Source organism: Rhinopithecus bieti, unplaced genomic scaffold, assembly GCF_001698545.2.
Source record: "Rhinopithecus bieti isolate Rb0 unplaced genomic scaffold, ASM169854v2 scaffold_9663, whole genome shotgun sequence".
Classification (NCBI taxonomy): domain Eukaryota; kingdom Metazoa; phylum Chordata; class Mammalia; order Primates; family Cercopithecidae; genus Rhinopithecus; species Rhinopithecus bieti.
Genome location: NW_016806456.1, coordinates 4,174,238 through 4,191,175, shown reverse-complemented (window position 1 = coordinate 4,191,175; position 16,938 = coordinate 4,174,238). Strand labels below are relative to the sequence as shown.

General features: G+C 43.9%; 1 protein-coding gene across 2 annotated transcripts in view; it reads right to left on the bottom strand.

The window, feature by feature from the left end:
- ABCA1 (ATP binding cassette subfamily A member 1) overlaps window positions 1-16,938 on the bottom strand; it is a 154,414-nt gene that overhangs the window by 100,033 nt on the left and 37,443 nt on the right. For both annotated transcript variants that reach the window (XM_017876728.1, XM_017876727.1), the window contains exons 3-5: window positions 12,923-13,016; window positions 8,229-8,370; window positions 6,858-6,976 (exon numbers count right to left, since the gene is read on the bottom strand). In XM_017876728.1, the coding sequence (XP_017732217.1) occupies window positions 6,858-6,976; window positions 8,229-8,370; window positions 12,923-13,016 (355 nt within the window). The remainder of the gene's footprint in view (window positions 1-6,857; window positions 6,977-8,228; window positions 8,371-12,922; window positions 13,017-16,938) is intronic.

Sequence of the window (16,938 nt, the reverse complement as noted above, 5' to 3'; positions counted from 1 at the left end):
AAAAAAAAAAAAAAAAAAAAAAAAAAAAAAGATGGAGAACTTCCCCAGGTGCCCCACAAGTCTAGGTTCTGTTTCCAGACCAGCACAAGCAATGGCAAGGCTGAAGGAGTGGCTATGGGGGATGTAGCGGTGGACAAGGGCCTCGTTAAATGTGGAAACGGGAAACACGGGAGCTGGGGAACTTCTCAGAGGGGATGTAAGGATGGCCTACCCCAGGAAGGCAAGAGGCTTCAGCTCCAGCATATGCACTTCCCAACTATAAGCCAAGTAGGACGTCCCAACCACTGTAAGGAGGTACCTGCTCAAGAGGGGACTGTGTGCACAGTGCAACTTGGAGTTGAAGGAGAGTCTGTAGTCAAGATTTCAGGATATGGGAGAGGAGCAGGCCTTGGGACCAAGTGGATATCTGAGCAGAAATGTTCAGTAGGAAGCAGGCTAATGGACCCATTAGGTATCACTAAGCAATACATTTTAAGTAGCTGAAAAGGAAATATACAGTAAAAATAAGACAGCAAAGGGTCCTCTCCTTCTCCAGCCCAGCCATGATTCTCAGCAGCAACAACCCCATCAGAAAGGCCTTAGCTTGGGTCAGTCTGCTTCTCACCCCACCTCAGAATGCCAGATTCACCAGAGAGGGGGCACAGCGATGGCAGGTGGCTTGGAGTGGGGAGTGAGGATGACTCCAGGGCAAGGGAGGAAGCTTTGGAAGGGTAGCAGTGCTTCTTGCCCCACCATGCCCTGGCGGGAGCAGATGCAGGTGAGGGCCTGAAGCTGACACAAGTTGGTAGAGGGCTCTCTTTTTTTTTAATCCTACTTTTGCAAACTTTATAAAACATACCTCTATGTAAACATATTGCTAAGACCCCAGAGAGGACCTTGAAAGTAAAAGGGGCTATGAAAAATAAAATATTTTTAGCTTCCCAGTAAATCTACTTTAGGCCTCTAGGTTCATGGCTGCCCTTCTAGTAAAGTTCTGGGAGGCAATTTTGTGAAAGAAAGAAGACCAAGACTTTCTGAAGAACTTCTGTCATCATTATTATTCGTAGGCTCTGTTGACCTGGGTTCACACAAGGGAATAAACTTTATAATACAATTTTTTAAAGCACTTTTACTTGACCCTCACAATACCCTGCCGTGTGAAGGGCAGGTATTTTATTTTCTCCCACCTTCATTCCACAACAATTCACTAATGGCTCACCATGCACCCACTACTGTGCTGAGGCTTGGGATGGAACCATGAACAAGGAGCCCACCTTGCCCTCAAGGGTAGCAGACAGCCCACATCCTGGGGTAGTCCCAGGTGATCCCCCATGCAAGTACTGACCAAGTTTCTGGGCTGAAGCATTTTCTGGTTGTTTCACCAAAGTTCCAATTTCAAGGCAACGAAACTTAAGGCCCAGAGAGGCCGAACAAATGGCAAAGGTCAAAGAGTCAGCCAGGAACAGAAGGAGAAGCAAAGCAACTCGAATTTATTATGTGTCAACTGTGGGCTATGAGCTTCACTATCAGTCATTCACAGACATCATCTAATTTAATGCTCAGTGACCCTTAGGGCAACTAATCTTCAGGTAAACTCTGGGCCAGAAAGCATCAACACATGCCCAAAGTTCACACTTAATGAGGGATGGAGCATGGATTTCTTCCCAAAATGAATCTTAATACAAAGCCCCACACTTACTTTTATTACAATGTTTTCCAATCTTCAATCATTCACAAACTACTCTCACAAGTTTTACCATATTCACATAAAATGTTTCTTTTGAATTAACTTTAATTATATTTTTCCTGCTGAACATCCTCCTAAGCGATAATTTCCATAAAATTGCAATTTGATGTGGGTTAAAATTAAAAGTTCTCATCCACGTACTGCCTAAAATCATCCCAGATACCACACAAAACTCACCCAGAGAAACACTTATCTCTCTGCATCTCACAGAGACAAAATACAAGCATGTCACTTTCCCTAGGGTTTCTGAGGATTTATCCAATTTTTACATCTGAGTTGCAGTCATCACAGGGATTTAAGATGAATGAATGCTTTTCACACTGCCTTGCAAACATTAATTTAGTCACCACTCAACTTGTGTGCCTGTACTCTGGTTTAGGAAGAAAGTAATAAAATGTCTAAAAGGTTCCAGTGATGAGAAAAGTGGGTGAGGCACTCTGTAAGACTTCCTCCTTGGATTTCTTATTAGGATGATTTCAAGGATAATTCAAAGATTTGTCCATGGCTTAATTCCTGAAACAGGAGTTCTTCCCAGTTGAAAGATTATTAAAACAGCACAATAGAGTACTGTAGAAGGAGAACTGCCTGGAGCAGCCGGGGAGTTTAGCCATGATTTATTCCCAAAATATCCCTTCTGTGGGTTGTGTAGACTTGGGACAGTCACTTCCCCCTTCTGGGTCAGATTCTTCTCTAGAATAGAAATTCCGTATGGAGAGAGGCCATATTTGTTTTGGACACCTCTGTGTCTCGGCACTTAGAACAGTGACTGGCATATAGGAGATGCTCAATAAATAAAGGTTGAATGATTCAATCAACTCATTTATCTATAAATGAAATCACCGGTCTCTAAGGTCTCTTCCAATAAGTGGAAATAAAACGACGCTCTAGCCAAGGAAATCATGAGAGTATCTGAGTAGAGACCCCCATATCTACAGATCATCTGGGGATAGTCCAATGAATTTAGCAGATGCAACTGATGGAAAGAACAAGATAAACTTTCCAGCTGGAGCACAGAAGCAGGAGCCCAGTGGCCCAGCACTGATTACAGCATAGGCCTGAGCGGTAGAGTCTACAGGAGTGGTTGGTCTCCACTGGACTGATCCAAGCTTCAAGTCTTTGTCCTACAGTTACTGATGACTTGAATGAGGCCAAAGAGAGTTGTTTATCACATCTCTAGATGACAAGAAAGGAGTAGCTGATAAAATACACGGCAAAATCAGAATCTAAAATGGTTTTGGGAGGATGGTATAGGGAATCTAAACATGTAAAACAGAAAAAAGACATTTTTCCCTTTAGTCCAAAAAGCCAACAATACAACAAAGTAATGGAGACCAAGTAACTTGCAATTCTGCATATTGAAAATCATCACAATTCTGTTTGAGTGCACATGGAACATGAGTCAACAAGGTGACGTGAATGCCAAAATGCCTAATGCAATCTCAGACTGCATTAACGGAAATGCAGCACTCAGAACAAGCAAGGCAAAAATCCCTTTCTCCTCTGTGCCAGACTACTTTTGTAATTTCCAGTAAACTTCAAGAAGCACACAGACACACTGAGACACAACCAGAGAGGCAGAAATGGGAAGGAAAAACATTCCAGAAGAGGAAAGGAGGCCATTTCGCCTAAAAAATCATGGACTTTGGGAAAACAGTGAAACAAAAACATGAGAGCTATCTTCAAATATTTCAAGGAAAATAAAATTAGACTTGTTCTCTAGAAAGCATAACAGGGTGGTGAATATTTTCTAACAATTAGAGATGTCAACACCCAGAGTGAGCTACTTAGTGAGCGGTAGGCCCCGCCCTGGGAAGGTGGGTGTGTGGTGAAGGAGGTGAATGAGGACAAAGCTCCAAACCAGATCAGTTTCAAGGATCCTCCCAGCCCTGAGACAGACAGCACAGGAGGGTCAAGTTCATCATGTGAACTTGATGGGGTGTCAGTGCAGATAAACACAGGTCTCTAAGTGGGAATCCATACTGACATACGCCAGTCTCAGCTTCTCTCTGAAATCAGCAGAGTGCTATTCACAATCAGCAAAAAGTTGGCCAGGTGCAGTGGCTCATGCCTGTAATCCCAGCCCTTTGGGAGGCCGAGGCAGGAAGATCACTTGAGCCCAGGAAGTCGAGGCTGCAGTGAGCTGTAAGTGCACCACTGCACTCTAGCCTGAAAACAGAAAGAAACCCTGTCTCTAAAAAAAATTAAAAAATTAAAATTAAAAATTAAAATAAATTTAAACAAATAAATAAGTAAATAAAACAAAATCAGCAAAAGTTACTGATTTCCTGTAGGAAAAGGCAGTGTTTCTGTGTATTTCCCCCTATACTAAGGCCTGCTTTGTGCTACAAGATAAGCAAAGAAAGAAGGAATTTAAGAAACAGCTAGGCCGGGCCTGGTGGCTCATGCCTATAATCCCAGCACTTCGGGAGGCTGAGGGAGGTGGATCATGAGGTCAGAAATTCAAGACCAGCCTGGCCAACATAGTTGAAATCCCGTCTCTACTAAAAATACAAAAAATAACTGGGCGCAGTGGCAGGCGCCTGTAATCCCAGCTACTCAGGAGGCTGAGGGAAGAGAATTGCTTGAATTCGGGGGCAGAGGTTGCAGTGAGCCGAGATCATGCCACTGCACTCCAGCCTGGGTGACAGAGTGAGACTCCGTCTCAAAAAAAAAAAAAGTTAAAAAAGAAACAAACAGCTGCAGGGCAGTAAAGGGGACATACTGAGTGAAGAGAGAGATATGAAACAAGCACCAACATAATAATACACTCAAAATCCAAGGGACCTGCTCTCCTCAAAGCTGTGCACACAACTGTAGGGTTTTTAGACACAGATTTGGCTTCTCTTCTCCACCTAACTCATGTCTCCAGTTTCTCAAAGAAAGCCAGGTGCAGTGGCTCACACCCATAATCCCAGCACTTTGGGAGGCCAAGGTGGGCGGATCATGAAGTCAGGAGATTGAGACCACCCTGGCCAACATGGTGAAATTCCGTCTCTACTAAAAATACAAAATGTAGCTGGGCATGATGGCACACGCCTGTAGTCCTAGCTACTCAGGAGGCTGAGGCAGGAGAATCGCTTGAACCCAGGAGGCGGAGGCTGCAGTGAGCCGAGATCGCGCCACTGCACTCCAGCCTGGCAACAGAGCAAGACTCTGTCTCAAAAAATAAAGAAAAAAAGAAGAAGAAGAAAGGAAGAAGAAGGAAGAAGAAGGAGGAAGAAGGAAGAAGAAGGAGGAAGAAGAAGAAGGAGAAGGAGAAGGAGGAGAAGGAGAAGAAGAAGAAAAGAAAACTAGTGGTATTTTAAGGCAGTCTCCTCCACTAAGATCAGAAAGTCTGCTTGACTACTTAACCCATCAGCCAGTCTATTTCAACTGCCACACAAACTGCAAGGCAGAAGAACAAGGCCAGATGCTTAGAAATGCATGGCTGTCTTATAAGAATACTGGCTCTCATTTATTGGGAATCTACTATGTGCCAGATACTGCATTAGGTTTTATAGTTTACACTTCAAGTTAGCTGCTATTTTATAGTTGAGGAAATTAAGGCTGAGGGGTTAAATGGCTTGGGTGAGATGTCACCACTCCAAAAAAATCATAATTCATATTCAGTAAGTGATTCCTATGTGCCAAATACTGTTTTTAAGCAATTACATGTTTTATCTCATTAACAGGTAAGAAGAGGTGTCTGAAAGGGTGCTAACTTAACTTATTCACAAAGTCATGCATCCACAAGGCAATGTGTGCTAGCACTCTTTCCTCTGCACCATGCTGTCTCTTGCTACAGAAGTAAAGGAAATATCCCCAGTTCTGCCTCTGGTCAACCAGCAGGGGCTCTCCAGTAAATAAGGAAGGACTGAGGCTTTGTTCAGGGGTTGCTACCTCTCTGTCTCCTGCACCAGAAGAAACGCCCATGTGCAAGACCAGGACCTGCAGGTCCAGGAAACAGCATCTCCATGGCCTGGCTGTGCAGCCAGGAGTGGTGTAAGTGGAAGCTCCAAGCACAGCCATACCTCTCTCTGCTGTGAAGCAGCACCTCCTCCATGCCACCCCTAAGACAGCTTTGCTTCCCTTTGTCATCAGGTCCACATTGCCCATTGCCTCTTCTCCTGCCTGAGGAAAGCACAGTTCTGTATGCCTTAAAAAAAATCCCTCAAATCTGAGTCTGGTTTAAATTCTAGCTTTACCATTTCTTCTTTTGCCAAATGGAAAACAAACTGGTAGGTCTTTCAGCAAAGGCCAGCCAATTCCATCCCTCCCTAAGAACCAAACAGAATAAAAAGCACTTCCCTGGAACAGTGGTAGTCATTGGTCCATGATGGGGAGGAGTAATTTATCACTGACATTGTTTAGAACAACCGGCGCATAGTAATAATAAAATGCAAACCAACTTTTCTCGGCTTCATTATTGTTTCTATATTCTCTACAGACCATGCACATGCCATTACTGACTGCACTCAGCCAGCTGTTCCCACCAGCCTCTGTCCCCTTGCCAGGCCACTGCCTGGGAGGCTGCTCTGATGCTATGGCAGCCAATGCCTCAGTCAGCAAATGCCCACTCCTCAGACACTTCCTGGATGGCACGCAATAAATTGCCTGGATACTTACCAGATCAGAGGTACAGATTTCACTTTTTAAAGATAACAAGTTCAAATGCGCATCAGACTAATTGAAATGACTAGGGGAAAATGAATTGCATGCTCTTTTTAGACATAAGTGCTTAACTTTCACTTATCCATATCAAGTTGCAACTTTAATTGCTCTTATATGCACAGAAATACCCTGTCTATAAATCTATCCATTCATTGCAACCATATGGCCAACTCCAAAAAAATGCAGTAGGCAGCAACCCACACCTCTAGCTGTCCCTAAGGCCAAGACTGTAATATTCTTCTCTGGGGACTTTTCTTCCGTCTTCCCAGAGGAGATTAGTACATCACTGTCTGTGGCAACCAGCTCCCCTAGTTTCTTCACCAATGCCTCCTGCAGAGGAGCCCCAGAGGCCAGCCACCAAGGAGAAAAACCCCTTGGTGAAGATCTAATGGGAACAAGCCCCAGACACCTGGGCTACTCTCTTTCCCTGGTGCAGGTCAATTTCCAATTATAAACTGATGCAGAGAAGGTTTTCACTTACTTGAGCTGGATTTCTTGATCTGCTGTAATGTTCTCAGAACTTTGCGCATGTCCTTCATGCTGGTGTCTTTCTGGCTGTACAAAAGAAGCTTCCGAGCATCTGAGAACAGGCGAGACACACTGTAAAGGGTACAAGAAAAGGAGAAAGGCTCTTGTTAGGCCAACTGCCTCTGCTGCTTTACAAAAGTGACTGCCAAGTGCACATGACTCAGCCTGGCTCCCAGGTCCTTCACAGTCTGGCCCTGGCCCACTCCCATGGCTCCCCACACCCAGCTCCATTCATCACCATGTTCCCTCCCCCACCCATCATCAGGGCCGCAAATGCCCTTCTCCATTGGTCAACACACCCAAATCTTACCACTCTTCAAGGCCTGGCTCATCATGCGTGTGCACACACATGCATGCACACACATGCCCCCAGGGCTGACTTATCCATGAGGCACAGTAGGCTCAGTGGCCTGGGCCTGGGATACTCTTAAGGGCATATTAAAATGTTTTAATTTATTTTAAAAGCAGAATTAAAAGTTAATACACTAAAAATGTATAAGTAATCATGAATCTGATCTGGATTGTATTCATCTTTATACCAATGCAGTCATGAAATATAATTTTTAATATTGTTGTATGGAAGGGGCCCGTGGAGGCTACAAAGCCAGTCTAGGGTCCATGAACATGACAGTGTGGCCCTGCGTGCCACAGCTGCAGCTTCCTCAGGATTGTCCTGAGCCACATCCCATAGTCCTCAGGCAACCTTACTCATGGTCCTGTGCATTTGAAGAAACCTCGATGTCTCATTTGGGAGACATTTATTATGCCCATACTTATGTACAGGCACTGAAGCCAGGAGCCAGGAATACAAAGGGAAGGGGCAGCATCCTGCTTTGCTCAGGGAGCTCACACTCAGGGGAGAAAGACCTGCAGACACTGTAGTCTGATGGGGCAGTGACAGAGGTGAGAGAGGTGATCTGATGCAGAGAAGACAGAACTCCCCTAGCCTTGGCTGTCAGCTCCTTATGGGCAAGGACCCTTCCAGCGTGCGTCTCTGTGCCAGCCCCTACCCCCTAGCTCCTAGAGCCAGCCCATTCAGATGCACGTCTCTGAATGATATCATTAACAACATATAGTATATTCCAAAATAGCTAGCAGACAGGACTTGAAATGTTCACAACATACAGAAATGATAAATACTCGAGGTGATGGATACCCCAAATACCCCAAATTCTCCCTTCCCTCATTCTGCAGACTCTATCACACAAGCATTTACAAAAGCAACTTCACTTAAATCCAGCCATTCAAAATTCTCCAGAGGACAAGAAGGGAAGGAAAAGGATTAACTGACAAGTTTGGAAAGAAAACCTGATCTGATACTTACATGGATTTGTTAAAGTTTCCAACAACTCCAGGAGCCTCCCCAGGAGTCGGGTAACGGAAACAGGGATTGTTGGCATTACAGATAATCCCCTGAACCCAAGGAAGTGTTCCTGCAGAGGGCATGGCTTTATTTGGAAAATGGCCTGTTGAAATCGAGGAGTAGAAAAACACAAGGAGAAACATTAATTCTCTGAAGCGATTCTGAGGCTCCATTTATACAATGCTTCATGCCAAGTCTGTCCGTCCCATTTCCCACATCCCAGAGACCTGTCTCTTCTGAATAAATCTGACTCTCAGGTGGAAACTTGGCCTTAGATGTCATTCTTAATCTAGTGGACATCATCTGTAGAATGGAGTTCATGACACTAGCGTTGGAGAAGTGATGAGAGAGGTCCTAAGCAGAAATCCCATAGCACCCTTAGTTCCTCTTGATGACCAGCCTCAGCTCTCAGACATAGAGGGGACTTGGGGATGCTCTAAGCCTATTTTTTCATACTCTAAGGAGGTAACTATGGTAAGATAAAGTGGGCCGGGCATGGTGGCTCACGCCTGTAATCCCAGCACTTTGGGAGGCCAAGATGGGTGGATCACCTGAGGTCAGGAGTTCAAGACCACCCTGGCCAACATGGTGAAACCCTATCTCTACTAAGCATACAAAAATTAGATGGGTTTGGTACAAAAATTAGATGGGCTTGGTACAAAAATTAGATGGGCTTGGTGGCAGGCGCTTGTAATCCCAGCTACTTGGGAGGCTGAGGCAGGAGGATCGCTAGAACTCAGGAGGTGGAGGTTGCAGCGAGCCAAGATAGCACCACTTCACTTCAGCCTGGGCAACAAGAACAAAACTCCATCTCAAAAAATAAATAAATAAGATAAAGTGACTGACAAAGAACACTCGCGGAGTCAGCTGGCACAACTGGGAGTAGAACCCCCATCTCCATGGTCCCAATCCAAGCCTCTTCCTCACACCTGCAGTTAGACTGGAATTTAGCTCATAACAAACCTCTCTGGTACTCTCCTCAGTTTGCCAAAGATTTGTCAGTTTCACCTCCTCTGCCAACTATAAAGCTCCTCAAGGGCACCAGAAAAACACGCAGGCTTGGGGTCTGATGTCGTCTGTGAAGCTTCGGTGTTTCATTGTTACTATTGGTGTTTTGTCCCTATATTAAAACAACGAGGCCCCATCCTCTTGCTCTCTTCTTTCTTTCTTACAATGAGCTTCTTACCAAAAGGATGATGGGACATATTTGGGCTCAGTCCTAGGATTCAATTTGGCACAGCTGGGTTTGTGGCCGTAACACACGGATGCTGCTTCTAAGGATCAAGATTAATAGGCCCTGGACCAGGGGTTCTTAACCCAAGGACCTGTTCAGGTGTGGACAGAAAGGCCAGAGCTCCAGCTTCTATCATATTCTCAGGGTTATCTGTGACCCCAAAAGAGTTCACAGTTATCAAGAACCACAGCTCTAGGTGGTGAAGAACAAGTAGCTTCACAAACCAATTGGAATTCACATCCAATCCCTGCAGCTTGCTAAGCAGCGACTTTGGCCAAGTCACTGGCCCCATACCCTCAGTTTTCTCATCTGTAAAGTGGTGATAAAAGTACGATTAACTTCACAGAGCTGTGGTGAGCATCACATGAGGTTTTGCAGGCAAAGCATTTTTGCAGAGTGCCTGGTGCAGGACAAAGGCTCCACAAATGGGCCTATGAGGATTTTTCAGGCACTGTGGGAGTGAATCTACCACAGCACTTACTCTGCTATTGCCCAACAGGAACACTCCTTCCATCTCACAGCTACCACCTCCCTCCAAAATGGGAACCTTGTTTTATTCATCTGTTTATTTTCATACAAATGGGCTGAGTCTCCCCAGAAGTTAACCCAAAGTCAGGACTTGCTGCACTTTGCATTTCAGTATAGGGTCTTTCTCTTCTATCCATACTCCAACCAGAGAAGCAACATCCAAAGCAAGGATGTGACAAGATCTGATCACTGTGGCCACCCTCTGCAGGGACTCTGGCCTATTGAACATTTACACAGTTAATCTCCCTATCTTCCTGTTAATAGTTCAAGGAAAACCAAACGAGGCCCCTTTGCCTAAGTCAGCTGCTCTTCATTTGGGGAGATTTATGTAACCCAACCAAATACTCGAAGAACCAAAAGATTCTCCCCTTTCAACGCCAGGAGATACTGGCAATGTAGACAGAGTGGCATAGGTGAAAAGCAGCACAGGGCAGTGATGGTGAAGGTATTTCAGGTTATCCCTTAGCAGGGGCGGCAAAGGCCCTTCCTCGTACATTGTACCCTATCCTATTTGCAAACAAAAGTAGGATCAGGACTAAGCAGTGGGTACACAGGAAGACAAATAATATAATGGACTCTCAGGACCCAGGGAAGGTTTTAAGACCTTGATAACTCTGGTTTGAACTGGGGAAGATTTACAGAGAAGAATTTCACACCAATCCTTTGTTCTTAGGGACAAGACACCTCTTTAAGTTTCGCCTTAACTTTTAACTCTGCTCTTCCAACTAGGTCCCTGGAGGGTGATGAGAACAAAAGGTAAAGTTGCAAGGTTGCAAGAAGTGCATGGATGTGGCCGGGCATGGTGGCTCATGCCTGTAATCCCAGCACTGTGGGAGGCCGAAGCGGGCAAATCACCTGAGGCCAGGAGTTCAAGACGAGCATGGTCAATGTGGTGAAACCCTGTCTCTACTAAAAATAGAAAAATTAGCCGGATGTAGTGGCACATGTCTGTAGTCTCAGCTATTTGGGAGGCTGAGGCAGGAGGCTCGCTTGAACCTGTGAGGCAGAGGTTGTAGTGAGCGGAGATCATACCACTGCACTCCAGTCTAAGCGACAGAGCGAGACTCCGTCTCAAAACAAACAAAAGAAGTGCATAGATGTAAAGAAAAGTCTCATTTACCATCTATATATACAAGAATTTCAGAACTTTTCTGAAAAGTTATGATCTAGAGTCAGAGGAATCTAGGTTAAAACTCAACAACTTGCCCAAGATCACAACCTCAGTGAATGGCAGAGGCAGGATACAAACAAACTCCAACTTGTCTGATGCCAAAGACATTTGCTATTTCCACTACACCATCCTGCCTGCTTGTAATCGTTCCAGAAAGAATAGTCCAGTAGATGAAAAAACTGATTTTGCCCTTGAAACTTATACTTCAGTGGGGCTTGGCATAATGCTTAAATGAAATCTAATATGTATTTGCTCATCAATCAAAAAAATCTCTTTGGGGTTCCAAAAGAGAAAACAATTATCTCACAGGCATATAAATGGTGTATAAATTTCAGTTTATGCTTCTTTTTTTTTTTTTCGAGACACAGTCGCACTCTGCTTCCCAGGCTGGAGCACAATGGCATGATCTCGGCTTACTGCAACCTCAGCCTCGCGGGTTCAAACAATTCTCCTGCCTCAGCCCCCCCAGTAGCTGGCATTACAGGTGTGCACCACCACGCCTGGCTAATTTTTGTATTTTTAGTAGAGATGAGGTTTCACCATGTTGGCCAGGCTGGTTTCAAACTCCTGACCTCAAGTGATCCACCCACCTTGACCTCCCAAAGTGCTGGGATTACAGGCCTGAACCACTGTGCTGGTCCACTCTTTTCTTTTTTGGTGAAATCAGGAAATCATGTCTGAGAAAATGTTTCTTGAGCGGGGTGTGTGTGTGTGTGTATTTCATATGACTATGTGTGATGTGCAGTAGATAATTAGCAAGTAAATACTGTTGCTATGTATTGTGAGAAAGACGGGACCAGGCCAAGAAACACAATTAAAAGGTGGCCCTGGTCCCATTGCTTTCCTGGAAGAACAGTATCTCGTAAGCTTGTGGGTCTCACAGGGGTATGGACTGAGCTGCTTAGCAGTAGGAAAAATCACCGGGGCAGTGAAACTGAAGTCCCAGCTACATTCATAAATATTGATCCTTTAGATTTAGCCATTTCTGCAGTGTCAATCCACCCACTGAGCCCAGACCTAAGAGGAAGACTGTGATTGTAAGATGATACACTGACAATAATAATATGAGGTAGGTATTACTATTCCCTTTTAAAAAGAAGCTGAAATCACTTGTCCAGGGTCATATGCTTAGTGAATGCTGACACCAGAATTCATACCCAGGTAACCTGACATCTGGAGCTTGCGTTCTTAGCCACTGCTGTATTTTCTATGCTCACTGTAAAGGCTGTTATCAAAATACATGATTGACAGTCAGATGATCTGAGTTCTATTCAAGGTTGTTATGAGAATAAAATAATATTAGTAAAACTGAGAAGTTCTACACAAATGTTGCTTAAAATGATGTGTTCCATGATTTGCAACGTGTGATTAAGACACCATGCATATGGAAAAGACTAGGTGTTAAGGCATTATCTTAAATGTGCTTTTGAATCACCACTTTCTAAAATTATCAGTAAGGTTATTTTATTTTCTTGATTTAAAAATGTGTAAAAGAGATGTTGGCTATTGTTATAATTACAAGTATCACCATTCACTAGGACTGAAAATAGTCTCCTAAGTTCATGCCTTATCAAAAAATGAGAAGCCTAGGTTTTTCTGATCCAAACCATGTGTGATGTTTCTTAAAGATGGCATCTTTGGAAAAGTCCAATTTAGCCCACGTTCATTGCCTGGATTTTCCCTGCCACTGGTGAGTCTCAGGTAACATCCACAGTTACTTACATTCATGTTGTTCATAGGGTGGGTAGCTCAGCCGAACAGAGATCAGGATCAGGAAGATAAATAGAGGCCAGGCCACTTCCAGCAGCAGCTGACACTAAGTGGAAAATAAGACAGAACACTGTAAATTTCAAAATAACATGGATGTCCAATGCTACTGGGATTTAGAAAATCCACAGAAAATTTCATTTACTAATTAATCAATTTCTCCAGTCTCTCCCACTACTCTCTAAGCTTTAACAGAACTGTTTGGAGTTCCGACCTTTTAATACACCATTCCATAAACCTCTGTGTCTTCCCTTAGGTAAAGGAAGATGCTTCCTATCCTGCTTTATCTGGTTCACTTCTACTCATTTTTCAGGATGCATCCTGGAATAATTTCCTTTACTAAAATCTCAGCCTGAGCTAGAAGCCCTTCTCCCGTGCTACTCCAGTAACCCAGGCACACTCCTCCTGTAGCATTTTCCTGGAGCTCCTGAAATCATCTGTTTCTGTTGCTGGCTTCCTCAGCACACTGAGCACTCTGAAAGCAGGCACTCATCCGAGTCTCTCTGCATCCCCAGCCTTAGCACAGTGTCAGGTACGTGGTGACTATGTTGAAAGGAGAGGACCAGGGCAACCCGCTGTGCTAAATACACACAACCCTTGCTCCTCTAATTGCACAGAAAGCTGCTCCCTATGGGGCAAAGAAGAGGGCTCTCAACAATGAAAATTCACACATAGTTCCATATTGACCTGTGTGCATGCAGGACTGTGAAGAGAGAGGGCGAAGTCCTTCCCCATCTGTCCAGGTCTGGTCACCATCTTCTCCAATGAGTTAAAAGATCATTGAACTTACAAGCAAGCATGATACACTGGTTAAAGCAATGAGGTTCCTCCAAAGGAAAACCCTGCCTCAGTGAGTTACTAGGGGATAAATCAGCACAAGGACAAGATGGAAATCACTAGACGTAATGTAACTGAGCCAGTAGTGTTCAGACAACTAGTTACATTGCCTGAAGTCTATCACCTCTCCCATTCCTTTCATTTCGGTATTTCAACATTGTAATCAACATAAATACCAAAGAGCCCAAAAGAGTCATGGGGCCTTGTGTTTAAGAGTAATTATAACTTATAACTGTGGCTTCAGAGTCACAGAGCCAAAAGAACACTGGTATGAAATCCCTTTTTGTCTTATTTTTTTAAAAAAAGCAAAAGATTGGGCCGGATGCACTGGCTCATGCCTGTAATCCCAGCACTTTGGGAGGCCGAGGTGGGTGGATCACCTAAGGTCAGGAATTCGAGACCAGACTGGCCAACATGGTGAAACCCTGTCTCTATTAAAAATACAAAAAAAGTAGCTGGGCATAGTGTTGGGTGCATGTAATCCCAGCTACTTGGGAGGTTGAGGCAGAACTGCTTGAACCCAGGAGGCGGAGGCTGCAGTGAGCTGAGATTGTGCCACTGCACTCCAGCCAGGGCAACAGAGCAAAACCGTGTCTCAAAAAAAAAAAAAAAAAAAAAAAAAGCAAAAAAGCAAAAAAAATTTTTTTTTGAGACAGGGTCTTGCTCCACCATCCAGGCTAGGGTATGATCTAGAGATCATAGCTCACTGTAACGTCAAACTCTTGGGCTCAAGTGATCCTCTGCCCCAGGGCTCCCAAACTGCTGGGATTACAGGCATAAGCCACCGCACTCAGCCAATGCAGAAATTTTCTTGATCTTCAAGTCCTTATATTTTACAGAAAATTTGAAAATAAAAAAATACAGAAAAGTTTAAAACGGTAAATATAAACCACCTTAATCCTACCTCTAAGAGATAATCTCTAGTAAACTGAACTAAAAATGGTTCTCTATTAATATCGTTTGTCTTTTTTCATGCTTACATAAATAATATTTTTTCTCTACAATATTGAGACTATGCAGCACATATACTTTTGTATTCTGCTTTTTCATTTAACATCATACTGGGAGAGCATTTCCCATGACATAAAATATGCTCTTAAAACATGTCTTGTAACGTCTACTTGATATTCCACTCTGTGAAGAGATCATAATTTAAACTTTCTGCTCAATTGCTGGTGCCTCAGATTGTTTTGGGTAGGTTTTTTTATTATTATTTATTTATTTGTTGTTTTATTTCTGATAAAAAAAAAAAGTTTTTTATTTCCAAAGACCTCTGATAAGGTTCTACATTAAACTCTTTTAAAAAATCTTTTCGGGGATGGACGCAGTGGCTCATGCCGGTAATCACTTTGTGAGGCTGAAGCAGGTGGATCACCTGAGGTCAGGAGTTGGAGACCAGCCTGGCCATCATGGCGAAACCCTGTCTACTAAAAATACAAAACTTAGATGGGCATGGGGGTATACGCCTATAATCCCAGCTACTTGGGAGGCCAAGGCAGGAGAATCTCTTGAACCCAGGAGGCCAAGGCAGAAGAATCGCTCGAACCCAGGAGGTCAAGGTAGGAGAATCGCTCGAACCAGAAGGCCTAGGTTGCAGTGAGCCGAGATCACGCCACTGCGTGATCAGAGTGAGACTGGGCAGAAAGAAATATAGCAAGATAAATAGTGGATGTACTAGAATGATAAGAATATGGGTGTGACTGGCACAGTGTCTCGTGCCTATAATCCCAGAACTTTGGGAGGCCAAGGCAGGCGGATCACCTGAGGTCAGGAGTTTGAGACCAACCTGGCCAACATGATGAAACCCCATCTCTACTAAAAATACAAAATTAGCTGGGCATGGTGGTGCATGTTTGTACTTCCAGCTACTTGGGAGGCCGAGGTAGGAGAATTGCTTAAACCTGGGAAGCGGAGGTTGCTGTGAGCCAAGATTGTGCCACTGCACTCCAGCCTGGGCGACAGAGCAAGACTCTGTCTCTAAATTAAAAAAAAAAAAAAGGGGGGGTGATGTTTTTAATACTTTCCTGTCTTTTCTAAATTTTCCACAATGAGCATGTATAAATTTCTCGTGGTACAAAAAAACACTGTTACCATAAAACTATCAAGAATAGTTTGCATAGACAGCACAACAGAATGAAAAATAAAGGCAAATGGATCCCTCTCTGGAAGAAAGCATGCTGACAGTGGAGTACTCAAGACCAAAGATGGGGCTGGTCTTGCTAATATTTCTGTAAATAATCCCAAAGAGACAACGTACTCCAAGCTTGGGAATGACATTCAGCCTTTTCTTCCTTTTCTTTTTTAACAGCAAACACCTTTTTATTCTATAGCTTATTTTTTAAGTTCAGATACACATCACATTCCATATCTTAAAGATATACAATTTTTATTTGTCAATTATACCTCAATAAAGCTGGGGTAGGGGGTGGGGAAGAAAGCAATTTTCTTTCTGCCAAAGAACAAAACCACGACTCTATGAAAATAAACTTTTCTCAGGCCAGGCGCGGTGGCTCACGCCTGTAATCCCAGCACTCTGGGAGGCCGAGGCGGGTGGATCATGAGGTCAGGAGTTCAAGACCAGACTGGCCAACATGGTGAAACCCCGGCTCTACTAAAAATACAAAAATTAGCTGGGCATCATGGCGCGTGCCTGTAATCCCAGCTACTCAGGAGGCTGAGGCAGGAGAACTGCTTGAACCAGGACCCGGGAGGCAGAGGTTGCAGTGAGCCGAGACCACACCATTGCACTCCAGCCTGGGCAACAAGAGTGAAACTCTGTTTCAAAAAAAAAAAAAGTAAAGAAACTTTTCTCCCAGCTGAGCCAGGACTCCCTCATCTCAATTTCCCCAGGTACTTTGTGTCTGTATCAGCTCTTGGTACACCAGAGACCCTATTTATATATGAGCTTCTCCCTTAGGATCACTTTCTTCTTACTAAGCCTACCACATGACAATGGCTTTAAAAATGTTTGGTGAGTAAGTAAATGAGCTGAACTTTAGAAAATAATGAACATGGAAATACAAATCAGTTGAACCCTTTGGGAAAGCAATGTAACAATATGTATTCAAGAGCCATGTTTATCCCATTTGCCCAATTACTATTCCTGGAAATTTATCCTAGGAAACTGAACTTAA